The following is a 27,288-nucleotide window of genomic DNA, read 5'->3' on the forward strand; positions in this document are numbered from 1 at the left end:
TGTCATCTAAATGTCTGGATGTATTTAATTCTCGCCTAGAAGCCATGGTTTTTCAAACCTTTAAATAACGATCCTACTTAAGGTCTGACATCCTAGATACAGTCTCCAAGCTGTGTCCACTGCCCCAGCCAACTTCTCTAGCCTTTCTCTCAACACTGCTCCTCTCCCCTCCTTTGGAAGCAGCCTAAAAAGTCTAAAAACCACGCATCATCCTCCCCTTGGTTAGGTCTCAGTTTATCCGAGAAGATCCAGGAAAACTGAAAGTAGCCGGAAAGCTGGAGGAGGGATGCTGAGAGAGACTAGGGAGATGGGAGCCAGGGATGGAAAGAGTTTCAACAAGAAGAAAGGTAGTCAGCAGTGACAAATGTCAGGGAGAGGTGGGTTAGGTGAAGACTGAAAGGATATGGGAGGATTTGGCAATTAATAGGCTGCTTCTGAGATTTTAAAGTATTTTCAGTGATGTAGGTGTAGTATAAAACAGTTTAGCGTGGCTGACGTATGGTTAGGAGGGTAATTGGAAACTGAGTGTAGACTCTCAAGAAGATCAAAGGTGAAGGAAAGGAAAATAAGAATGGGGAGGCAGAGTCCAGGGAGAGTGTTTAGGATGGGGAATTTATGGCTGAGGACAAGATAAAACCATTCATAGAGAGAGGGCACTGAAACACCTTCTAAAGGGGCAAAAAGCGACATCAACAAATTTGGGAATCAAATAAGGGACATAGAGGGATTCTCTTTGGTTTCTGAAACTAAAAGAATAAGTGAAGGGTCGGATTTACTCATTCAACATTCAACAAACCTCCAGTGAGTGCCTCTCAGGGACTGTCTTCCGTACCAGTAGTGAGCTAGGAGTCTTGAAGGGAGCAGTGAAATTTTAAATGACTATAATGGAGACTAGAACAAGAATCAAATTAGGAAGGATTAGAATTTAGAGCAGAAAGTTTTCATTATGTAGGCATTGAGTTACTGGTTGTACTCAGAGTTGATACTGTAAAATATTTAACAACTAGGATGGTATGGGCACTGACCAACCAACATGGACAGCTGCTTTCTGCAGTCAGACTGATGTCCACCAGCTCCAAGTGGGTCTTACTTGCATTAACTGATGTAGATTAAGATAGAATTTTCCACCTGTAGTCCAGGGCTTTTTGTACCTCCCCATGGAAATGACAGTTATCGTAAATATTTCTTATTGTATTCGAAGTTATTTCCTTTACTCAGTCCATTCTTTGACAGTTACATAAGCTTTGCTCTTCTTTAAGCTTTGTTCCTTATTTGTATTACCTTGTTTTATAGTTTCTGTAAATTCTGATGTTATGCTTCGGTCTTTTGGCTAAGGTTTGAACGAAGAACTCTCCATGAAGAGCTCACTGACAAATGAAGCAATTAGAGGAGGAAATGTTTGCTCTCAGACACTGATCATGGTCTTTAATAGACACTTATTAAGCAGTGTGTTAAGTGTTGAGCTGTAACGAATTGTAGGGGATGATGTCTGTCCTCAAAGATTTTAACTGAAAAATTGGGGTGTATACTTTGGTAAGTTAAGGAAGACAAGCCTAGAGCTGGTTGTCTAAGGGTATAAGGGTGAGCAGTCAGGGTGTCTTTCAGTGAAAGAGATACTGTTAGCGGTGGCTGGTAAGTGATTATTCCCAATACAACTTATAGGCCAGTTTGGCTGAAATAGCAGATTTAATTAGAGTAGTGGTTCTCAAACTTTTTTGATTATAACCCACTTAGGAAAGACAAAAAAAATTTTATTCCCTGTTCCCCCTCCAGTGCACTCATAGTCACTTTAGTGGAAAAAAAGAAATCCTTGACGATAATAAAGTGTTGGAGTGGAAAACAGCAATAATGGTAAACAGTATAATAATTAGACAAGAAGAAAGTAAAGAAATGAATGATTTTTCCTCCATGTACATAAACTCAAGGGGAGCAAAATTAAAAACATTGACCATATTAGTGGGCGGTTCAGTGTAGGAAACAGAAACTGCTCTAGATATTTCAAGCAGATACGTATTTAATAAGGGGACTGAGATGCTTACAAAATCATTGGAAGGGCTGGAAGAGTGGAAGTTTGAAAAGTAACAGGCAGTGCTCCCAGATGTTCACACCACAGCACTGCAGCTGGGATCCTGTGGCCAGGAAGTTGCAGAAAGTTATGCCAATGTCCCAGTTGCTCCAAACCTGCAGACCCAGGACCAGAGTCCAGCCGTTGAAAAAACTCCCGCCTGCCAGAATATGAGAGTTAGGTCACCATAGCTTCTAAAGAGAATTGGCCTCTGACTCCCAAGATTTTGCACCGTGCATCTCACTGGTAGAACCTCAGTGACTACCAGAACTAGAAGGGAGCCTGGAAAATAGTTTTTAGTCTTCCGTTCCCTTGATACATGGAAGGGCAGACACAGGAGAATATGGAAATGAATGCTGAGAGTGTCAGACAGCCATCTCAAGACAACACTGCACCCTGAAAACAAAATGTCCTGACTGTTGCACAAGTACAATGACCTGCACTTATGCATTTGCACGAGAGCTTTGAAATACTGCCAACTGCTGCATGGCAGCCAGACTTCTTAATGGAAGTGTCCTCAGTGAACACTAGTAAATGTGCCAAGTTTTGTTTGTGAACATCAGTGACCCTTAGTTAACCCTCAGTTAGTAGGCTACTAATAGTTAGTTCTTCTTGCCATAAAAAATGAGTCTGTGGATTTGAGCATTATTTGATCGTAAGAGCTGAAGCAAGGACTTGACTCTGAGGTTAGGAAAGCTCATGACCTCAGCGGGCCTTGAATCATACTCTGAGGAACATTGACCTGAGCAGTGGTTCTCAAACTGATGTGGATCAGAATGGGCTAGTGAGAGAACAAAGAACACAGCCACCCCAGCTCCCTCAAGTAGGTTAAGGCCTGGCCTTCTCGTTGTTATAATTTTCCCAGGTGATTCTAATACCAACCATAGTTTGGGAAACACTGAGCTGATAAGTTTGACAGGTTTAGGTCAAATTGTGGAGAGTCTTAAAAAATGAAGCTATAGAATTGTTCAGGGTGGAGGTTCCAAGTTTTGTGGGGCCTGAAGGTTGTACAATTTCACGGACTGTGCTGAAAAGAATACAAAGTTATGAATAAAAAATGAGGTGCAAAGTGAGTATTTTCTTCGAGTGAAAAAAATTCACAACAAAATATTGAAACCTTAAAGATTCTGGTCCCTCATAAATGCTTACCAGTAAGAGCTTCCTGACTACAGGCTGACCTCCCTCCCACCCAGAACACTGTTCAGCTCCTAGTGTTGACCTGCACATGAGGGTCTTTAAAGCTTAAATTCATGAGCTTCACTAAGACTCACTCTGGGATGAGTCTTCCCTGACCTTTCCTTTCTCCCCTTGCCAGCCCATCCCCCACAACACCATCAGCATCCTCTCTCCCTCCTAGGTGTATTGTTGCTGTCAGTGACACTGTTGTCATTGTCTGGGTATTACCCAGTGGCTCCCTGAGCTAAGATGGGGGCATTCCTCTTTCGAGGTGGGACAGAAAATGTCTTTCAGTTATGAGATACCTGTGTTGGCAAAACACAACCTGTAGTGTGTGGATCCTATCCAAGCTCCCCCAGTTACTGAGCGTGACCTTGCACAAGTGACTTAATTCCACTCATGTCCACATCTGTAAATTAGGGATTAAAATCACATCTGCCTCACAAGTGTTATGAAGATTAAACAAGAGGGTGCATGAGACATAGTTAGCACAGGGCCTATAATATAGTCAGTGCTCAATATTTTATCTGTGGTTATTATTTCAAAGTAAATCTTAAAGCAGAATAACACATATTTAACATTTGGTGGTTTGAGCTATGGAAAGCAGGCAGTAGGCTTAAGTCTAGAATAGAGGTGGCTTATCATCTTAGTTTGGCCTTTCATTGTTACTGACAATGTGTTTCTTTCCCTTAAGTTTTTATTTAGGCCAGTACCTTGTGAGAGTTCCCTGAGTCCCCAGAGTTTTTGGCCTTCCCTCAGACAGCCCCATATGCCTCAGCCAGAGAAGCTTTGTATTGATCAGCAGTGTGATTTGGGCTCCTACACATGTTGTCCCTAAGGAAAGGATTCTCTAGCTAACACAGGTTTTAAATAGTTTCCAGTTGCTCTGTTTCAGGTAGGGATGAGGAGGCCCAAGAGTCTTACTGTATTCCGTGTGACAGAGAATCTCATTAAAACTTGCTGGAATCAGTCATACTCGTCTGAATATGTTGGTTGGATAGTGTCTGTTTTCTTCTAGGGGTATAAGCCTGAGAAAAAATATTTGTTAAACTACTCTTTCTTTCTTCAAATTTCCATTTCTCAAGTACAGTGTCCCATCTAATAAGACCTGCTCTTTCGCCCCATCCTTGTATAGTTGTTCCTGCCTCTCCACTTTATACTGCCCACCTGCACTTAACAGTGGGAGGAAGCCTGGAGCATAGATGCTTGAAACAGTCTCCATGGCAACTGAGCTTGGTACTAATAGGGTCATGGCTGTATTGTCCATCCAACCTTGTACCTACCAGCTTCACAAATAGAAGCTGTCTTTCTGCAGCAAAGATTGTACCCTGCCCCTGGCCAGCTGTCTCCCAGAGACACCAAGCCAGGCACTTCGGATTCAGAGTATTTAGAGAGCTCCGAATAGACTCATCACCACTATTGGAAAAGCTTGAAGCTGAGTCACTGATCTCTTCTTTAGCGGAGATGAAGAATTCTCTCACTTGAATGCCAGAGTTCTCTTGCAAAGTAGATCTTTGGGGCAGACACCTCTGCATCAGAGAGGGAGGACTTTTATCAGCAAGGCTGCAAGGGGCACTCCCCAATCCAAGGAGCCAGGTCACCAAAGAAAGGGCATGCTCTCCCTTTGACTCCTTTGGGTCAATGCTGTAAATGTCCTTCCATCCTTTCATCCACTCAGACATCTGTAGTTCCAACTACATCACACACATGCAGTTCCAAACCACTGACAGCCCATATGCATGTATTCTGTGCCCCACACTGTGCTCAGTGGGATCTGTAAATAATTTTTAATTCTCAGTTCTGTGAGTTTAGGAATTGTCATCATTTCCATTTTACCTACAAAGAAACTAAGAGAAATTAGTTCACGTTCCCAAGAGCAACACCTGTTTAGAGATACAGCAGCCACCCTCCCACACTGACTTCTATTTCATATAATTACTGCATCCCATTCCTCAAAAACCTGATCCTAACTAAGAGGTCGGATCAGAAGTCTGACCTACAGACCTATTATGTGGTCATATCGGTTATTTCCAATCTGATCGTGGCTACTTTTCCTGTGAAAAATCAATCCATAAGTATAAGGATGCCAGGATATGTCCCAGAAATATAATGCATCATATTCGTTTCCCATGGCTGTTATAACAAATTACAGCAAATTGAATGATGTAAACAACACAAATTTATTATCTTATAAATTCTGGGGTCAGATGTCCAACATGGATCCTAGTGGGCTAAAATTAAGGTGTCAGCAGGGCTGTGTTCCCTCTGGAGGCACCAGGCGAGAATCTGCTTTCTTATCTTTTCTAACTCATGACCTCTCCCTCCATCTTCAAATCCAACAGTGATTAATTGAGTCTTTCTCGTGTTGAACCACTGTGATCCCTACTCTCCTGCCTCCTTCTTCTGCAGTTGAGGACTCTTATGATTATGTTGAGTCCACCTGGATAATCCAACCTAATATCCTCATTTTGAGGTCAACTGATGAGCAACCCTTATACCTTAATTCCCCTTTGCCATGAGGGTAACATTTACAGGCTTTATGGATTAGAACATGGATATCTTGTTGGGGTGGGGGAGATTATTCTGCCTACTACATGTGTGTATCAGAAGCCAGGGTCAATCAACACAGACGAAGCATGACCGTTCCTCAGAGCATGCAGTTATGACCTTATGCAGTTCACCTTGACAATCCAAACTAAAAACAACAAAAATTCTCATAATAACTTGGTGATTTTAATGTATGAAATGATGAATTCAAAATTACTGGTCCCGAAGTTGATCTGTAAACTCTCATTTTCAGCTAATTGACGGCCAGGAAATAAAGCATCTGAATGTCCAGTGGCTCCGGGCACACATGGGCATCGTGTCCCAGGAGCCCATCCTGTTCGACTGCAGCATCGGCGAGAACATTGCCTACGGAGACAACAGCCGGGTCGTGTCGCAGGAGGAGATCGTGCGGGCAGCCAAGGAGGCCAACATACACCCCTTCATCGAGGGGCTGCCTAATGTAAGTCTCTCTCCCAGTGAGGCACCTCGGAGCGTGTGGCAGCCTCCCTGGCGTGTGATTGATTTCTAAAGGGCTGGTTTCCCAAAGGTGAAGAGAAATGAGTGACCAAAACACACTCCCCCTCGTGCACAAGCATCTGGCTGCACTTCCCATCGCTATTCAATGCCATGTGTAATTGATCACCTGACTGCCTCTCCCTGTGAGCCGCCAGACCGAAAAGTGCATACGTCTGGGAGCCTTTCCCTCCAAGTCTGAGTGCAGGGCCCACAGAAGCACTTCTCTCCCCTCCGCATTTCTCTCCCAGCCTTCCTTCCTTCTGCCTCCTTGCAGCTCTCCCTGCTGCAGCTCTAAGGTGGAGCCTGTACCGACCATCTTCTGGAACCTCACCTGGGCTCCTCCTACTCCATCTGCAGGTGGAGACCTCTATGTTACGTGCCATGGAACTAGTGTTGCCAGAAAGAGCAAGTGAAAATAGGCAACCCCATATAGAACTTGAATTTTAAAGTCAAGCTCTGGATGTTAGAATCAGAGCCCGCTGTTTTGTTGTGGGCGAGAAGTTCTTGTCTTGTCGCAGAAAGAATTCAGAAACAAGACATGGAGGTCAAGAAAGCAAAGCAAGAATTTATTAAGGGATAGAGAGTACACTCTCAAGGAAACAGTGGGCCGACCCAGGTGGGTAGCTGCCCTGAGCTTCTTTGGCAAGCTCGTTATATGAGTGTAAAAATGAACGGGCAAAATATTCATTGGTGGAGAGGGATTTGGGATCGTCTTTTCTTGATCTTCATCCCAGCTCCACTTTCCCAGGTGGGGAAGAAAGATTTTTTTTTAATCCTTGTTTAGTCTTGATTGGGAGGTTGCATGAGGTCATAATGAACAAAATGTTACGTTCAGATGGGGGTATCATAAACAAAAGGTTACATTTGGATGGAGGTCATAATGAACGAAAGGTTACATTTGGATGGTGGAGATTCCTGTCCTGTCCTACCCTACTGCCTCCAGGACGCTTATCAGCCCTGAAGGTATAGGTTTTTTATCAGTCCAGAGGATCCTGTTTTTCTTGGTCTGTCCTAGGATCCCTGTTGTTCACAAGATGTATGATTTTCTGCCATTTGGCCTGTGTCCCCCTTTGTCTGCTCATATCTAGCTACCTGCCTGCTCTAACAGTTTGACTAAAGTTTCAGCCTGGCAAGGACCTGAAAATAAGAAGATAATATTGTTTTCTAGGTTACGCATTCTGTTTCTGCTGTCCCCTACCTTTTAAACTCCTGTCCTTCGCGTCGTACTGAATACTTAGTGACCATTGTGTTCTGTGGGAAACAATATGCAAAAAATTTCAGCAGAACTCTAAAAACAAAAATAAATCAGGGGGTTTCAGGTTTTCAAGGCAGATATCCAAATAGAATTCCTTAACATCCATTAAAATTGTTGAAGCACTGGAGATAGTTTTATAAAAAAACCAGACACCAAAAGGCTGGCATCCCAAGAATTTTTTCCCTTCCTCACTTTAAAATAATGCAGAGAGTGTCACCTGCTGGTTATAAATAAAATGAGTTTTGATGCCTTTGTTATGCGTAGTCTGTTAAAATCTAATTTCCTTTCTCCTACCAATCTTTGTCCCAAATATAATGAAACCAGAAGTGGGAAGAGACTAGCATGGCAAGTGTTCTTCCTTGTAAAAATGTTGGCTGGTTTACACTAAAACGTAACTTTTAAGACCCAAATGTCTATTTTTTGTTTATTTTATTTTATTTTTTAAATTTTATTTTTAATAGACCTTATTCTTTTAGAGCAATTTCAGGTTCACAACAGAACTGAGTAGAAAATACAGAGTTTGCACATGTCTGTTTCCCAAATGTCTGTTTTTAAGGAGAGAGATCAAACCTGCCGTTTAGAGCTATGTTTTTACTGTTTAACTCTCTATGAATCTATTCTTAGCTTCTGAACCTAGATTTTTTGTGTGTGTATGGAAGTGGTTATCCTATTTTCTATAGTCAAACTCTCTTTCAGAACGTTATCACTTCTGCTTTTCATAATAACAAAACCCTATTTACAGAAATATAACACCAGAGTAGGAGACAAAGGAACTCAGCTCTCTGGTGGCCAGAAACAGCGCATTGCAATAGCTCGTGCCCTTGTTAGACAGCCTAATGTTTTGCTTTTGGATGAAGCTACATCAGCTCTGGATACAGAAAGTGAAAAGGTAAGAATTTAAATTGGACTCATTCATACTTGATCAGTTGTCCCTCAGAGGTTTAGATTGGTGTTTCTGTCATCCACGGTAGAGAACAAAATCCAGCTAGGTACGTTGAGGGTTACTTATGTCAGCCTTCAGTGGAATTTAAACACTCTCTGTAGCTGTCCTTCAAGAGAACTAAGATGAAACAAAGTGGATTAGTATTATAGCACTTATGCTACAAAAGATAGCCCTGGATCACTTTGTACTGACCAAAGAAGCCGCATTGAGGAGACACAGTCTGATTTCTTCCGGCAGCATCTTCTTAGCGGCTCTATAAAAAAGTGGACGCATGGTACAATGTTAAATGCTGACTGTGCCTTAAGATAAAAATTAGTCATTATATTCAGTTAGAGAAAAAGTTGAGTCTTCAGATACCTGAAAGACAGACTCATTCTGAGATAGGTTTTTATCTTAAAAGCACCAGAATTCAAGGAGGCTGTGTTTTGCCTGTGCTCAGGCATCCTGAATTTACTCTAGCACCAGACTGCTTTGAAGGATGCTGGGTGGCTAGGCACGCTACTAAGTGTTTTTAAGTGCTTAGATGGGCTGGATTCACTGTTACAACTTTGAGAAGAGATAAATCCTGCCTCAGGAACTAATCCCAACTAGGATTCGGTATTCTGATATGACTGGTCCCTTGCTTTGTCAAATCTGTTACATTGCACTGACACCGCTGGTAAGGAAGCACTTGGAGAAGTCAACTGTGAGGCTTGTTACAGAGGAGGAGTTAAAGGGAGAGGGCTGTTTCTATCAGAGTTAATTGATGTGATTATTGAACAGGTTGTCCAAGAAGCCCTGGACAAAGCCAGGGAAGGCCGCACCTGCATCGTGATTGCTCACCGCCTGTCCACCATCCAGAACGCAGATGTGATCGTGGTGATTCAGAACGGCAGAGTCATGGAGCATGGCACGCATCAGCAGCTGCTGGCGCAGAAAGGCATCTATCATTCCATGGTCAGTGTCCAGGCCGGAGCAAAGCGCTAGTGAACTGTGACCATATGAGCTGTTAAATATTGTCTAATATATATATTAAACTATGGCATTTAATCAAATATAAAAAGCAAGCACTTACTGGAAAAATTGTGTAGAGTTACCTGATTAACATTTCCTGCCACAACTGAAGATCATTCCACCGAGTTCAGAGTCTTGAAAGACTTTAAACTAAAAGGAACAGAAAGAAACACCATCAAATGGAATAAAATAATGGTGTTAATTGCCTTTTAAAATTTATAGGGTAATTTGGAGCAGATTTTGTTAATAAAGTGTATAATTTTTGTTTATATTTTCTTCTTTGGACTGTAACTGACTATCTTGCTGAAAGATTATAGAAGTAGCAGAAAATACTGAGTGTTTGCATCAAGTGCCTATAATAAAACTAAGTTTTTATATGGCTGCAGTCATCTTGTCTAAAATGCCTGTAATATATCATCTTCTAGTTGGACTATCGAAGATCATTTCCGCACTTTAAGAAAAAAAGACTTCTTTAAAAACTCCCATCAATTTTTGTGGGAATGATTAAAGAGTGTAATAATTCCTATTGTACTTGTCCTTTCACATTGGGTCCTCCAAAGCCATCTGGCTTTATTCTTCTTGGACTTAATCCTGCTGATTCTTGCATCTCCATGTTATGCTGGCTCTCAAACCAACCACCTGGATCAATACAAGATTTGTGGGGCAGACAATGCAAAAGCCTATACTGTGATGTAATTGAATATTTTGCACTTCTTTTATAAAGGGCTCTGACAAGATTTTTAATATTTTTGCACTTAAAAAAATACTGTTATTCTTTTTTTCTGTTTTGATAATGAATCACTTTTCCCCGTAATTTGTCTCTTCCAAAAAAGTTAATCTTTCTGGTGGAAGATGTTTAAAATTTGCCATAAGTTTAAAAACATCATCAGGCAAACATGATGAAAAAAGAAAGTATCACAAAACTGGTACTCTGACTGCAAAAACAAAAACAAAAACAAAAAGCACTATAAACATGGTTGAAAGACACAAGCTGAGAGCAATATTTGCCATGTTTATTATAAACAATTGATATCCTTAATATATAAAGAATTTTAAAAGGAAAGAATGTCATGCCTCCAAGGGAAAATGGGCAGAGTACATGGTCTGGTAATTCCCAGAGAAGAAATACATGAGAAAAAAAAGTGCCCACTCTCAAAGAAATGCAGATTGAAACAACAAACCCTTGAGAAGTAACATCAGCCTCAAGGCAGAATATGAGGTTCTTTGTTTTGTCCTCAACGACAGTAATTTGGCATCCAATCATAGACAGCAGTGCCTTTTTGGGAATTGTGGGGTCCAGCACCGTATGCCAAGGGACCCAAGAAGAGTCTTGCTTCTCCGTTTGTCAACTACTAGGGATACGGACCTTGGTTCTGGCTGTGTACCGTACAATAGCCTGTGAACTGGCTGCAGCCCCTCCTGGCCTTGGTCCAGGAGCCCCTGGAAAACACTAAGACAATGACTAACAGATGAGAGAGCCTTTGTAAAAGTCCTGGTTTCCAGGAGAGAAGTTGCAGCACACCTATGGAACAAAAACTAAATGAGTTTGAATGCATTGAGAGGATAAAAGGAACAGCTTGACCTGACTTGTACCACCCCTCCCCCAAGGTGACACATCTCTCCCCTCATCCAGAGTACTGAACTGTAAGCTGCATGACTTGCAGGCAGGAAGAGACTGGAGAATGGCAGATAGGACTCTGAGAGGGCATCAGAGGGACACAGATCCTACTGATGGCATGGTGGACTCTACCAAGAAGACTGCCCTCAAATTTCTGAGAATTCCTCACTCACAGATTGCTCCAACAGGCCCACAGGAATCCCCAGTGCTCTTTGTGGCTCGCCCACAAATACACACCCTGACCCTATGGCCAGAACCCTGTGTGTTTTCCCAATAGCCATGGCAAGAACAAGATCTCGCACATGGCTAGTGAGCACACATAGAAGGCTGGCCTGAGTCTGCGGGCCAGGGAGAGACCACAAACCTGAGCTTTAGCCTTCCTAAAGGGCTGATGGAAGGTATTTCTCTCCTGAAGCCAGTTAAGACAAGAGAAGACGACTGTTACTTCAAATGTTAAGACAGCAACACAAAACTTCAAGGACCAAGAAGAATCAAGGAAGCATGACACCACCCAAAGGGTCACAATAATCTTTCAGTAACCAACCCAAGATATGGAGGTCTGTGATTTACCTGATAAAGAATTCAAAAATGCTGCTTTAAGGAAACTCAGTGAGTTACCAGAAAACACAGAAAGACAATTCAACAAAATCAGAAAAACAATACACAGACAAAATAAGATATTTAACAGAGATAGAAAATATTATAAAAAACCAAAAGAATTCTGAAGCTGAAGAATATGGTGAATGAAAAGAAAAATATAATAAAGAGCATGAATAGCAGAGCAACAGAACACAGAAGACAGGAACTTTGAAATTATCTAGTCAGAGAACAAGGAAAGAATGGAAAAGAGTGAAGAAAGCCTACATGATCTATGGAATACTGTCCAAAGAAACAGTTTGTGAATTATTGGTGTTCTGGAAGGAGAAGAGGACAGAAAGCTTATTTAAAGAAATAATGGCTGAGAATTTTCCAAACCTGGGGAGAGATTGAGATCTCCCAAGTTCATGAAACTCATAGGTCACCCAACAAAATCAAGTTAGAGATCCTCTCCAAGGCACATTATAATAAGGCTGTCAGAAATTAAAACAAAGAATCTTAAAAGCATCAAGAGAGAAAAAAAGCTTACAACTTTGAAGAGAACCCCTGTAAGGCTATTACTGGATTTCTCAGCAAAAACTACACAGGCCAGGAGAGAGTGGGATGATATATTCTGAATGCTGAAAGGAAAAAAAAATCATGCCAATCAAGAATACTCTGTCCAAGGGAACTATGTTCAATATCTTGTAATAACCTTTAATGAAAATGAATATATGTATGTATATACATGACTGAAACATTGCATTGTATGCCAGAAATTGACACATTATAACTGACTATACTTCAATTTTTTAAAAAATAGACTTTCAAACATCCAAACAATACAGAAACAAATTGTAGCTTATTGCTCTGTACCCATCCCTATGAATAAACACTGTGTCATGTTTGGAAAAAAAAAAAAAATAGAATATTCTATCCAGCAAACTTGTCCTTCAGAATTGAAGGGTAAAGACATTCCCAAACAAAAGCTGACAGAATTCATCACTAGACCTACCTTACGAGAAATGCTGAAAGGAGTTCTTCAAACTAAAATGAAAGGATGCTAATTAGTAACATGTGACTATATGAAAATATACAGCACACTGTTAAAGCTAAGTATACAGTCAAATATATAGTGAAATTCATACTGCTGATACTATAACATGGTGCTGTGCTAAATGTTATAGGACAGTATGAAGATTAAAGGATAAAAGTATTAGTAACTATAGCTATAATTTGTTAATGAATACACAATATAGAAGGTATATTGTGACATCAAAAACAAAAGGGGGGAATAAAAGGTTAGAGTTTTTGTATGCAATCACAGTTGTTATCAGCAGAAAATAAACTCTGAAGTCTGTGAGATGTTTTTTGTAAGTCTCATGGTAACTGCAAAGTAAAAACCTACAGTCAATTCACAAAAGTTAGAGAAGTGAATCAAAGCATACCACTATGGAAAATTATCCATTCACAAAGGAAGGCAGCAAGAGAGGAAGAAAGGAATGAGGAAACTACAAAACAGCCAGAAAACAATAAGATAGTGTTAGTAAGTCCTTACCTATCAATAATTACTGTAAGCATAAGTTGATTAAATTCCCCAGTTAAAAGGCATAGAGTGGCTGGCTGGTTAACAAAACAAGACCCAACTATATGTTGCCTACAAGAGACTCACTTCAACTTAAGGACAGACATAGGCTCAAAGTGAAGAGATGGAAAAAGATATTCATGCAAGTGGAAACCAGAAGAGAGCAGAGCTAGCTATATTTATATCAGACAAAACGGACTTTCAGCCAAAATGATAACAAGAGACAAAGAAGGCCATTGTATCATGATAAAGGGGTCAGTTCATCAAGAAGATATCACAGTTGTGAATATATATGTACCCAACATTGGAGCACCTAAATATATTAAGCAAATACTAAGAGATCTGAAGTGATAAATAGACAATACTATAATAGTAGGGGAGTTCCATATCCTACTTTCAACAATAAATAGATCATCCATACAGAAAGTCAACAAAAAAATGTTGGATTTGAACTACAGTTTAGACCAAAGGGATTAACAGACACATAGAGAACATTTCGTCCAACAGCACCAGAATACACTCTTCTCAAGTACACATGTAAAATTCTCCAGGATAGATCATATAAGTCACAAAGTGAGGCTTAGTAAATTTAGAAGAAGATTAAAATCATACCAAGAATCTTTTCCAATCACAGTGATAGAAAGCTGTGATCAATAACAGGAGGAAAGCTGGAAAATTCACAATTAACACACTCCTGAACAGCCAATGGGTTAAGAAAGAAATCAAAGGGGAAATTTTAAAAATATCTTGAAACAAATAAAAATTGAACCACAACATACCAAAACATATGAGATGCAGCAAAAGATGTTCTAAGAGAAAAGCTTATGGAGATAAATGCCTACATTAAGAAACAAGAAAGATCTCAAATAAGCAAGCTAATTGTAAACCTCAAGAAACTAGAAAAAGAAAAACAAAGACCAAAGTTAGCAGCAAAAAGGAATAACAAAGATTGGAACAGAAATAGAGACCAGAAAAACAATAGAAAAAAGTAATGAAAATAAGAGTTGGGGTTTTTGAAAAGATAAACAAAATTGGCAAAACTTCAGCTAGACAGAAAAACAGAAGACTCAAATTCAGAAGTGAAAAAGGAGAAATTACAACTGATGCCATAGAAATGGAAAGGTTCATAAGAGACTACTATAAACAGTTAATACATCGACAGATTGGATAACCTAGAAAAAAATTATAAATCCTGAGAAACATACACCATACCAAGACTAAATCATGAAGAAATAAAAAAATCTGAATAGACCAATAATGAGCAAGGACATTAAATTATTAAACAAAACCTTCCAACAAAGAAAAGCCCAGGACTAGATGATTTCACTGGTGAATTCTACCAAACATTTAAATAAGAATTAACACCATTCCTTCACAAACTCTTCCAAAAAATTTGAAGACAGGTGGGCTTTATCCCTAGGATAGAAGGATGGTTCAACATATGCAAATCAATACATTTATGAATAAATTAATTTTATTAAATAAAATTAATATGAAAATTAAATCATCTCAATAGATGCAGAAAAGCATTTGACAAAATGCAACATCCTTTCGTGATAAAGGCTCTCAACAAATTGGTTACAGAGGGAACATTACCTTAACACAATAAAGGCCATATATTAGAAGCCTATAGCTAACATCATGTTTATTGGTGAAAAGTTGAAAGCTTCTCCTCTAAAATCAGGAATGAGATGTGAGTTCCCACTCCTGATTCCTAGTCAACATAGTATTGGACATTGTAGCCAGAGCAATCAGGCAGGAAAATAAAAGGCATTCGAATCAGAAAGGAAGAAGTAAAACTATCTTTGCAGATGATAGGATCATACACATACATAGAAAATCCTAAAAATTCTACCAAAAAATACGGCTTTCTCTGCCTGGCTTATTTCACTTAGCATAATGCTCTCCAGGTTCAGTCATGTTGCCACAAATGGCAGGATTTCATTTTATGACTGAATAATACTCCATTATGTATATATACCACACTTTCTTTGTCCAGTCATCTTTTAATGGACACTTTGGTTATTTCCATTTCTTGGCTATTGTGAATATTGCTGCAATGATCATGTAGTGCTGATTTCGTTTGCTTCAGTTATATACTTGGAAATGGAATTGCTGGATCATGTGGTAGTTCTATGTTTAATTTTTGAGTAACTTCCATGCTGTTCTCCATAATGTTAAGCCATGAAATTTGTGATAATTTGTTATAGTAGCCTTGGGAAAGTGATAACAAGCCTCAAATCAGGAAGCTAAATAAGATGCTTCTATTAAAAAATGAAGGAGGGTAGTGAGCTCTGAGTTGGGCTCCAGAGAACAAAGAAGAATGGGTGGCCATGAGAAATATCCATAATCTAGCTATGAAAGGTGGAGGAAGGATAAAAATTGGCTAGGAAAGTCCTGTGACATTGATGGAGATGAGGAACTCTTTAGGAGGAAAATGCTTTGTTCATATGGCTGGAAGGTGACATCATAGTAGAAAGTATATGGAAGTGTGGCCATTGGGTACTAACTAAACACAGATAGGTCCCACTGTGTGCTGTTGCTTGAGTTCAACTCTTTTATTTTCCTAGTTCTGTCCTAGGATTATCCAATTCTTTCCAACTCTAAATAATGATGGTGATTTTGTTCATCAGAATCAGCTTCTGAATTTAGGGCAAAATGTGATTCAATCTGTTTCCTGACACACAAAGCCACCATTTGTTCCCAGGTTTCAACAATAATAAGTCTTTTTGATTCATTTTTCTTACTCACGTCTCCGTTTCAGATGTGCCTGTTCCTAGCTCATGAACATTTTGAGAAAAGGACTGTGTCTTTGTATCACTTTGTTCTTTTGCCTGGCAAAGTCCTTAGCATATACTAGAGGTTCAATGAGTGTCTGCTTTTTTGCCAAGGTTATTATTTTTTTTTTTTTACTCTAGTATGTACCTTCCTCTGGGTCAGTTTTGTTTTATCAAAAATTTAACATCTGAGATGTCATTTTTAATGCAAGATATACTAAGAGGATTCTTATCTAAGACCATATAGTTTTGTATAAAAAATAGGGAGGGGAACGCATCATTACCGTAAGAACTATGATCCAGCCTTACCCACTCTGCCAAATTAAAAGGGACAGGCTTATGAGTATTGTGTCCATAATTTTGTAAAAGAAAAAAATTTTTTTAAGACATTAGAGTTGTCTGGTAATCGTATTGTACTAATGTCAATGTCCTGGATTTGATTTTGTACTGCAGCTACTGCACACCGTCTTTCAGGGAAGCTGGATGAAGGGTACACAGGACTCTACAAATTTTGCAACTTCCTGTGAGTCTATAATTATTTAACAACAAAAAATTAGAGAAGAAAGAGGAGAATCTGATGGTTAAACTTGATGTAAAGATTTGCTGTTCTTGAAATGATAATAATTTGGGCTAACATCTGAAAAATGAAAAGGAGTTAACCCAGGAAGGGATGGGGGTGGGGAAGACAGGCCAGAGAGGTGAAGGGACAGCATTTCTGGTAGAGGAAACAACCTGTTTTAAAGCATTTGCAGTACAGAAGGAAGGATGTTGTGGTTGGGGCTGGCTGAGCAAGGCAGAGAGTGGCATGAGACACCCTGGTGGGGTCAGCAGAGATGCCTGCTTTCCCCTGGGAGCCCTGCCCAACAGGATGGAGTTTGGGCATGTTGTAAGCTGTGGAGCAGATCCTGAACTATGATTACCTCTCCCTCTCACAACCCAGCCACCATGCCCTAAGAAGCAGCCCAAGATACATGGGGAGGCCACATGACTTGACTCACCTGAGCTGCCAGCCCACAGCCAGTATTAAGTTCCAGCCACGTGTGTGGGTATCCCAGACATCCAACCCAGTCAAGCCTTCAGATGACTACAGCCCCAGCCAGCATCTGACTGCACCCTCATGAGATGAGAACCACCCAGCTGAACCCAGTCAATCCCTAAAACTGTAAGAGATTATAAAAACTGTTATTTTAAGCCAACTAATGACTAGAACAAGTAAGAACCCTTCTGGCTCCAGAGCTTGTCAAAGACTTTCACTAACCTTAACTCTTGATCTTCAGAAGTATTCTTGTAGGCTGTGGGCACCTGGTTTACCATTGTACCCCAGCATCTCTTTCAATACCTGGCACATTGAAAGTCCTCAGTAAAAAATATTTGTTAAATTAAAAATAAAAGATTTGTGGGTCTCAGAAAAAGATTAAACAAGATTTTCAGGAGCACTTTCTGTAACTACAGTCCTTTGTCCCCCTTGGAGCTTCTAGCACCAAGGTGAAAGACCTCTGCCCTTGGTGTTCGGAGCAATCAGAATAGCAGAGAGAAAAGCTGGAATGGTTGCAGATCTGTGCAAGGGGCAAAGATACACGATGAAATGTTTTAACCTGGACTTTTTCAAAAGAGCCAGTTTTGGTCATAGAAACCGAACCTTTTTGCTGTCTCCACTTGGCAGCTAAATTTAAGCGTTTTCCCTCTTATTGATTGCCACTTGTTATGTGGAGAAGCACCCTGGTTCTCCAGTCAGACAACCTGGGTTTCTCTTTTGGCCGCCTGTTTGTTACCTGTATGATTCTTTGGGCAAGTTACTTATTTTCTCTATGCCTTTATTTCTTCATTAGCACTTAAGGGATTTCAATATCTACTTTATTGGATTCCTTCTTGATCAGTAAATATTATAATAAGGTATTTAGGACAATGCTCAACATATAGAATATAGCACACACAAAAAAAGTTGGTTACCTTCAGTTCATATTTTCCTTGCTCTTCCAGGCTATCAGTTCTCTTGGATGAAAAAGAAGTTCTGTTTTGTTATCTATGCACTTAGCACTTATGTGCCTACTGGACTAGATACTAAGAGTACAATGATTAGACAAGGACAGTTTAGGGAGACAGGAACAAGTTTAGTAACGTGTATAGGTACCATGAGGCAAGACTTCTTGGGGAACCAAGAAGAGAGCCATCACTTCTTCTGGGAGTGGTTTGAGGGTTAAACAAGCTTCCTGGAGAACCGAGTATCTGCTTGTCAGATGGACAGTAGGGAAAATATATGCATATGGAGAGCAGTGAAGAACAGCCTGGAAGGCTGGGATCCAAAGTGACTTGGGGAGGTCAGTTTCAAGTGGTGGGTGTTGAAGAAGTGGGTAGTGGCCTCCACAGGGATGAGTCTGGGCAATCAGGTAGGATCCAAGCCTGAAGGGACTGGTGTGCCAGAATAGATATGTTTTTATTCTTGCTGTGGTTTATTTGAAGTCATGAGTTTTCAGATATGCCTTACTATAGGGTGTCCACATTCCTACAAATGGACCTATACGGTGAGATCTTATAAATCACATTTAACTAGTCATTCATTGAATATATATATGTTCATGTATAACTGAAAAATTGTGCTTTACGCTGAAATTTGACACAACATTGTAAAATGACTATAACAATAAAAAAAGTTAGAAAAAAAAGGATAACTACAAAATAAATAATTAAATAAATAAATCACATTTAACTTTGTTGATTTCCATTACGAGGATGAACATATTACCCTTTTACAAACTCCTTAAGTAAAGGAAGAAAACACACTTTAGAAACCTACCTTGCAACCCTTGCACACATGTAGGTAATGTGCATGCGAGCTTCTGTGGCTGGATTATTTCTACCACAAACAGCAAGGGGCACAACATCCCAGCATCTCAGGCCAGAAATCACACTATTCTATTTGAGGAGGAGAGGAAACAGCAACATGAGGGGAAGAAGTTTTTTTTTTTCTTTCTTTTTAGTGAAGACGTAGAGAAAACTAAACAATATTATCAAGGTCATAATTCTAATATTTATTTCTATAATTAAAAAGCTTGCATTGGAGGCTCTTCTGTTCTATCAGAATTTGGGTATGACAGTTTTTTTCATTTCCCAAAGAGTTCATTGTCCCCCTTCAATTCCTTCTTGTGAGAAACATGTCTGTCAGTGTGGGCAATAACCCCACTACTCCCACTCTTAGAGTTTAAATAGATGACTAAGGCAATGAGTCGTTTTTCCATGGATTAGCTATGTTGCCTGGGGAAAATGGCCATTCTAGCCTAGCTATGGCAGAGACTATGTGAATTATTTGGAAAACACTATGGCCACAATAATCTACCTCCTTAGACTAAAATATGGCATAAAATTCTTTGGGGTCAGGGAGCCCAGGTCTGGAACATGTATATATAGACAAAAACTGGAAAGAAATATGCCAAAGCAAAATGGTTGTTTTTTTGTTTTGTTTTGTTTTGTGTTTCTTTAATTGAAGTATAGTCAGTTTACAATGTTGTGTCAATTTCTGGTGTACAGCATAATATTTCAGTCATAAATACACATACATATATTCATTTTCATATTCTTTTTCACCATAAGTTATTACAAGATACTGAATATAGTTCCCTGTGCTATACAGTATAAACTTGTTTATCTATTTTATATATATTAGTTAGTATCTGCAAATCTCAAACTCCTGATTTATCCCTTCCCACCCCCTTCCCCTCCTGGTAACCATAAGTTTGTTTTCTATGTCTGAGAGTCTTCACTGTTTTCAATACAGTATTTTGACAGAGTAGGTGCCCTCTTCAAAAGCATTATGTGAAGCATGAATAGACATGCTGGGCAGAAAATGGTAGTGTTCAGATATCTTTGCTGGTTTCCAGATTCTTCCACCTTGAGACATGTGCCAAATATCTTCCTTTTGTCCTTCCATATTTGCTCTCCTCCCTTCTCTACGCTCTGCACTCTGCCCTGGGAGATTGCCTTCTGTGGCTTCAGCTAACGGGGAGCCTGGAAGATGTTCCATGTTCATGAATAGAAAGACTCACTACTTCCAAAATGTCAGTGCTTCCCAACTTGATCTATAGATTCAAAGCAATCCCAACCAAGTTATTTTGTGGATATTGATAAACTGATTCTAAAGTTTATGTGGAAGGACAGAAGACCCAGAATAACCAAAACAATATTGAAGAAGAAGAACAAAGTGGATGATTGACACTACTCAACTTCAAGACTTACTATAAAGCTACAGTAATCAAGACAGTGTGATATTGACAAAAGAACAGACAAATAGATCAATGGAACAGAATAAAGAGCCCAGAAATAGACCTTCATAAGTATAGTCAATTAATCTTTGACAAAGGCGCAAAGACAATACAGTGTAGCAAAGATAGTCTTTTCAACAATTGGTGTAGGAACAACTGGACATCTATGTGTAAAGAAATTGAATCCAGACATAGACCTTATACCCTTCATAAAATAACTCAAAATGGATCATAGATTTGAATATAAAATGCAAAAATATAATATTCCTAGAAGATTGCGTGGAAGAAAACCAGTGGGTATGACAATGGCTTTTGAGATACAACACCAAAGGCGTGATCTATGAGAGCAATAATTGATGAGCTGGATTTCATTAAAATGAAAAACTTTTGCTCTGGGGAAAACATCAAGAGAATGAGAAGACAAGTCACAGACTGAAAGAAAATATTTACAAAAAACACATCTGATAAAGGACTGTTGTGTAAAATATACAAAAAAAACCTCTTACAATTCAACAATAAGAAGGAGTGGGGAATAGTTCAGTGGTAAAGTGCATGCTTAGCATTCACAAGGTACTGGTTCAATCCCCAGTACCTCAATTTTTTAAAAAGTTATAAAAACAATAAGAAAATAAACAACCCAATTTAAAAATGGGCTAAAGATCTTAACACCAAAGAATATATACAGATGTCAAATAAGCATATGAAAAGACACCCTGCATCATATGTCATCAGAAAAATGCTAATTAAACCAACAACGAGATAGCACTAGATGTCTATTAAAATGGCCAAATCTGGAACACTCACAACAAGAAGTGCTGGTTAGGATGTGAAGCAATAGAAACTCTCCATTACCAGTGGAAATGCAAAATGGTACAGCCACTTCTGGAGACAGTTTAGTGGTTTCTTACAAAACTAAACATACTCTTACCACACAATCCAGTGATTATACCCTTAGTACTTAGCCAGAGGAGCTGAAAACTTACTTCCACACAAAACCCTGCACAAGATGTTAATAGCAGCTTTATTCACAATTGCCTAAATTTGAAATCAACCAAGATGGCCTTCAATAAGAATCAATAAATAAACTGTGGTATATCGAGACAATGGAATACTATGCAGCATTTAAAACAATGAGCTATCAAGAAATGAAAAGATACAGAAGAACTTTAAATGCACATTACTAAGTGAGAGAAGCCAATCTGAAAAGGCTACATACTATCTAATTCCAACTATGTGACATTCTGAAACTCCAAAACTTTGGAGAGAGTAAAAAGATCAGTAGTTGCTAGGCATTGGGGTGGGGTTGGCAGAGATGAATAGTTGGAACACAGAGGATTTTTAGGACAGTGAAAATACTCTGATACCATAATGACAGATACATGTCATTATACATTTGTCCAAACCCATAGAATATGCAACATCAAGAATGACCTCTAATGTACACTGTGGATTTGGGGTTATTATGATGAGTTAATGTAGGTTCAGCAATTGTAACAATTGTACCACTTTGGTTGGGAATGTTGATAAAGGAGAGGCTATGTGTATGTGGAGACAGGAGGTATATGGGAAATCTGTGTCTCTTCTGCTTGATTTTGCTATAAGCCTTAAACTGCTCTGAACAAATAAAGACAAAAAAACCCTAAATATAAAGAAAAAATGTTGAAAACAACAATGGAAAAATGATACATTTTTACAGGGAAAACAGACAATGGATCGCTCATCAGAAACCATGGGGGCCAGAAGGAAGTTGCACACCTTTTTTCAAGCGCTCAAAGAAAACTGTCAATCCAGAATCCTATATCCAGTGAAACCATCCTTTAGGGATGAAGGCAAAATAAAGACATTTTCAAGTGAAGGAAAACTAAGGGAATTTGTCACCAGCCAACCTACCCTAAAAGAACAGCTAAAGAAAGTTCTCTAAACAGAAAAGATATGATTAAAAGACAGAACATTGGAATATCAGGAAGGAAGAACATGGTAAGCAAAAATATTGGTAAATACAATAGACACTTCTTCTCCTATTGTGTTTACTAAATGGTTTTGATGGTTGAAGCAAAAATTTATTTTAAAAGTTAACCACATTGTCTGGTGCGGTTCTAAATATATGTAGAAGGAATATATAACACAATTGTATTATAAATAGAAGAGGGTAAATGGAGGTAAGGAAGATGAGATTTCTACACTTTAATTGAACAGATAAAATGATAAATTATGTATGATAAATTATGTATATATAATGCAATACTTAGAACTAAAAAAGCTATGAAAAAAACTAGACAGCAAAGGAGGGAAATAAGAGAATCATAGATTCTACCTGATATTAGTAGTGTTTCAAAAATAATGCAACAGATGATTGGAAACCCAAGTTAATTTTGCTTTGGTAGATTTCTGAACATTTCACAACACGCTTTAAAGTGGTTGAAGAACCTTAGAATGCCACAATTTTAGGGCTAGGAAATAGTTCTATAAGGAACTGAAAACTAGCATCAAATGCAAACCTGGTGTTACTATTCTTTTTTGTTATATTGTTTATAGATATTTTGGTATGATATGAGCAAGTATTTTAATCTGTAGCGAAGTACAATATTTTGAAAAGGTATAATTTCAGAATAACCTTAAGAGTAAGTCAACATAAGTGACCTAAAGCACAGTGACCCTGGCTCCTGCTTATTCATTTAATCTCTGACCTTGGCATCCTGCAGCCCTTCCTGTCCACCTAGCAGTTACCATAACCCTCACAGAACACAAGACTTCCATTAGGCAACGTGACCTTGGAACTCTCAACGTGCCATTACTCTATCCTGGTGGCAATGACACTTGGTGATTGATAGCATAGTCTTCCCAACTGCTTTAAATTTGCTCCTGGTACCCTTGCAAGTCCACCCTGGTTTAAGAGGGTGTGAGAAAGATTCGATTGGAAAAGTTCATTGAAATAACAATGAAAGCCAGTTTCATTGGAAATCAACACTGCCTTCATCTTCAGTATCTTACGAATGCCTTCCAATGTGCTGGGGCCTAATGTGATGAATTTTATAATGAGCAAAAGAAAAGTGAGACCAAAAGTAAATGATTTTTTTAGGAAATAAGAGGTCAGAGGTGGAGAGGGATTTTTGTTTTATTTTTCAAGCAGGTGAAAAGATTTAAAAAAAGAATTTTGGGAGAAAAGTGTAAGGTGTAACATGTTTTGAAGAAAGTGAAGACAGGAGAAATCAAGATCTGCAAACTTGGAAAGGAAGATGGAAGATTTAAGCAGATGTACTGGTGGCAGAATATTTGGGAAACAGGGTATAGTAAAATGTGGTCACATGCAAATACAATAGTCAAAGATAGCATCTAACCATCTATCTTCAGAGATGAAACGTTAGAGAACTGTTAGCCACAAATAAAGAGCAGAAAGACCACAGAGCATATTGTTATCAAGCCAAAAGTCAACTGGACAGAGAACTGAGTCCATCATTCTCTCTTCAGGGAAAACTGCTGCAAATTTATTTATATTTGAATATAATATAAAATGTTATATAATAGAGTATACTCAATTATAATATTATATAATACATATTTTTAAACACTTTCGTAGATGGAGTTTGTTTTTCCCTTTGACCCTTACTTATAGGATGCTATTTTTTTACATATAAACCTTTTATGTTATAGCTTAAAAATATTGTTCTATTCCAGACACATTTGATGAGCCTCTAGTGCTGAGGGGGCTAGATACATAAATAGGCTTGGCCTCTGCCTGACAGTAGTCTTCTCCATGGAGTCCTAATTCCTTTGTGTCCTAGCCTCCTGGAAATTCACCTATATTTTTAGGAATCCCAGTTTCCACATCGTTAAACTGGGAATAATGGCTCCTTGCTTGTTTACCTTAAACATGCTTCTTGTTTTGAGAATTGAGTGGGATAATGTATATGTGTGAGGGGCCCTGTAACTTTATAAAACTCTACCTAGATCTGATTGTTGTGCTGGTTTGTTCTCCATCCATTTTGAGGCAGAAATTAAGCCCTGTTTTTTTTTCTATGCTCAAATCCTTGCATAGGGTCTTAGGGTCTGGGCACATAGGAAGTTTGGGCAGCGAATGTTGGATATCTTGGTGAATGAAACTATAGTTTTAGTCTCATGGGTCTTATATACTACTGAGTGACAATAAACAGCAAGCATAATCATTTCACAAATTACATAGTGTACTAGAAGGTGAAAAATGGTGTAGGAAGAGAAATCGAAGCAGAGTAAGGGGAACTGAGAGTCCTAAGGGTACAGGATGTGGTTTTTAAAGGGGAAGTCAGGATTGTCTAATTGAAAAGACAGTAATATAGAAGAGACTTCTAGGTGTGAGGGTTTTAGCTGTGTGGTTATTTGAAGGAAGAAAATTTGGGGCAGAGGGAACAATCGGCACAAACACCTGAGGTGGAACTCTGTCTGTCTTATTTGAGGAACATCCAAGAAGCCAGTGTGGCTGGCAGGAGTGAGGCAGCGAAAGAAGAAGTAGAAAACGAGGTCAGAGACATTATGAAGAGGCAAACCACTGCAGGTCATGGCTCGGAATGAACTAGGGGCTCCTGGGGAATTGTGGGGAGAGGAGTGACACGATCTGACTCACATTCAAAAGAACCACTCTGGCTGCGGCTTTGAGAATGGACAAAGGCAGGAGAGGAGGCAAAGACAGAAATGGAGAGATTGTTAAGACACTATTGTAGTAATTCAGGTGAGAGATCAGAGTGGTTTGCACTATGGTGGTAGAACTGGAGAGAGAGGAGTGGCCATATGCTGGATATATTTTGAACATAGAGCCAATAGGATTTCCTGACAGACTGTGTGTGGGGTGTAGAAGAAAAGGAAGAATGCAGGATGACTCTCATATTTTTGCTGATCATCTGGATGGCTGGAGCTGCCAGCTGAAATGGAAAAAAAATCCTGTTGGAGGGGCCAGCTTGGGAGAAAGATCAGTTTAGTGGGCACATGAAATATCCACATAGAGATGTCAAAGATGCAGTGGTATATGTGAGCCAGGAGTTCAGGAAGAAAATCTAGGCTAGGCTAAATTTGAAATAAAAATTTCAAAATCGTCGGATACCGATGGTATTTAAAGCCATGAGACTGGCTGAGATTACAGAGGGAGTGAGAATAGACAGAGAAGAAGTCCAAATTGTGAGACTTGGAGCACTCCAGTGCTCCAATAACATCAAAGGAGACTGGGAAAGAGTGACCAGTAAAGCATTAAAAAAAAATCCAAGAAATATATAGCATCCTGGAATCCAAGTAAAGAAAATGTTTTAAGGAAGAGAGAAAGATAAATTTGTCAACTGCTTGAATTTGTCTATGTCAGATAAGGACAAAGAATTGACCTTTGGATTTAGCAACATAGAGGTTATCGGTGACTCACGAGGGCAGTTTTGGTAGTGGCAGAGGGTCAAACCTCTGATTATAGTGTGTTTAAGGGAGAACAGCAGGACAGGAAATGGAGAAAGTGCTAGTGATAACTCTTAAGAAGTTTAGCTGCAAAGAGAAGGGAAATGTGGTAGTTGGTAGGGGAAATGAAATCAAGGAAGTTTTTTGTTAAGGTAAACAGCACGTTTGTATGTCAATGGGGATAGTCTAGCTGGGATGGAAAAGTTGATGAGGCAGGAGAGAGAGGGGACAATGGCTCGTAAAGAAGTCATTCTTTATATAAAATAGATAAACAGATGTCTACAGTATAGCACAGGGAACTATGTTCAATATCTTGTAGTAACCTATAATGAAAAAGAATATATGTATGTATATGTATGACTGAATCACTATACTGTACACCAGAAATTGACACAACATTGTCAACTGACTATACTTCAACTAAAAATTAATTAAAATTTTTTTAAAAAGTCATTCTTGAGGAGTGGGATCTGTAGCATAAAAGTACAAACAAAAGTACTGTCTGCAGTTGGGGCCATGGACAGTTCATTTAGAGAAACAAGTGGGAAGGCAGATTGTTGGGTACAGATGCTGGTACGTGGGCAGATGTCATGGTGGGAAGTTATGGTTCCCTTTTGAGCACTGGGATTTTTATCAATGAAATAAAAAGTGCAGTACTTCAGCAGAACGTGCAGTACTTCAGCAGAAAGGGAACAGATGATAGACGTTTGAGGAAAGGGAGGGATTAAATAATGATCTAGGAAAATAGAAGCATGAATGAACTAAGGAAGCAATTATGACTGTTGGGCAGCAAAGGTTGGGATACACCAGTGGATAAGACAGAAAAAAAAATTTGTCCTTACAAATCTTGCATCCCATACAGCAGACAATAAGTAATAAGCATAATAAATACATTAACTATATAGTAATGGGCCATTTAGTTTCATGGTGAAACTTCAAACAGTTTTGTGTTTTTCTTTAGCCATGCTCTGCTGCATAGTGAAAGCTTGCAGTAGTTGGGTACTTTAAATTAGCCAGGGTTGTGGTTTTACCAAACAAGCCTGATAAGAGAGAAGGCAAAGGGGTCACAGATTTCTGCAAGATGAAGGAAGATAGTTCACTGACTGATGAACAGTTAAGAGGTGGTGGTATCAATGGATTGGAAAAAGGTGTTTAAGGATCCAATACGTTTGATCTTCTCTATCCCCACTTCCCTACCCTAGTTAATATAATGGCTAAGAACACTGCTTGGGTTAGAATTCTAGCTCCGTTAATTATAAGATCTCTATTCTGTTTCACTTTAATTTTGTTTATCCCTGTCCAAAACACATTGCCTTGATTACTATAGTTTCATAATAAAACTCTTGATATCCAGTAAGGCAAATCTCCAAATAATGTTTTAAAATAAAGGTGAAATAAATTTTCAGTTAAAAAAAGTAGAGAAAATTTATCACCAACTAAAGGAAACAAAAAAGTGTTTCAGGTAAAAGGAAAATTATCCAAGATAGTGGCTCTGGGTTGTAGGAAGAAGTAAAGAGCAAGAAACGGATAATAAATATATAGATAAATCTAGATGATATTGACTACAAAGTAATC

At 38.9% G+C, this 27,288-nt stretch overlaps 1 protein-coding gene across 3 annotated transcripts in view; it reads left to right on the plus strand.

The window, feature by feature from the left end:
* The window catches only part of ABCB1 (ATP binding cassette subfamily B member 1), a 116,331-nt gene that overhangs the window by 83,216 nt on the left and 5,827 nt on the right, over nucleotides 1-27,288 (plus strand). For 2 of the 3 annotated variants that reach the window (XM_074367542.1, XM_074367543.1), the window contains 5 exons: nucleotides 6,042-6,248; nucleotides 8,302-8,448; nucleotides 9,265-9,438; nucleotides 16,505-16,574; nucleotides 16,992-17,213. In XM_074367542.1, coding sequence (XP_074223643.1) covers nucleotides 6,042-6,248; nucleotides 8,302-8,448; nucleotides 9,265-9,438; nucleotides 16,505-16,574; nucleotides 16,992-17,005 — 612 coding nt within the window. In that variant the 3' untranslated portion in view covers nucleotides 17,006-17,213. Of the gene's footprint in view, nucleotides 1-6,041; nucleotides 6,249-8,301; nucleotides 8,449-9,264; nucleotides 9,881-16,504; nucleotides 16,575-16,991; nucleotides 17,214-27,288 lie in introns of those variants that run through there. The other variant, XM_045510405.2, reaches the window with a different exon arrangement.

Source organism: Camelus bactrianus, chromosome 7 (assembly GCF_048773025.1).
Source record: "Camelus bactrianus isolate YW-2024 breed Bactrian camel chromosome 7, ASM4877302v1, whole genome shotgun sequence".
Taxonomy (NCBI): domain Eukaryota; kingdom Metazoa; phylum Chordata; class Mammalia; order Artiodactyla; family Camelidae; genus Camelus; species Camelus bactrianus.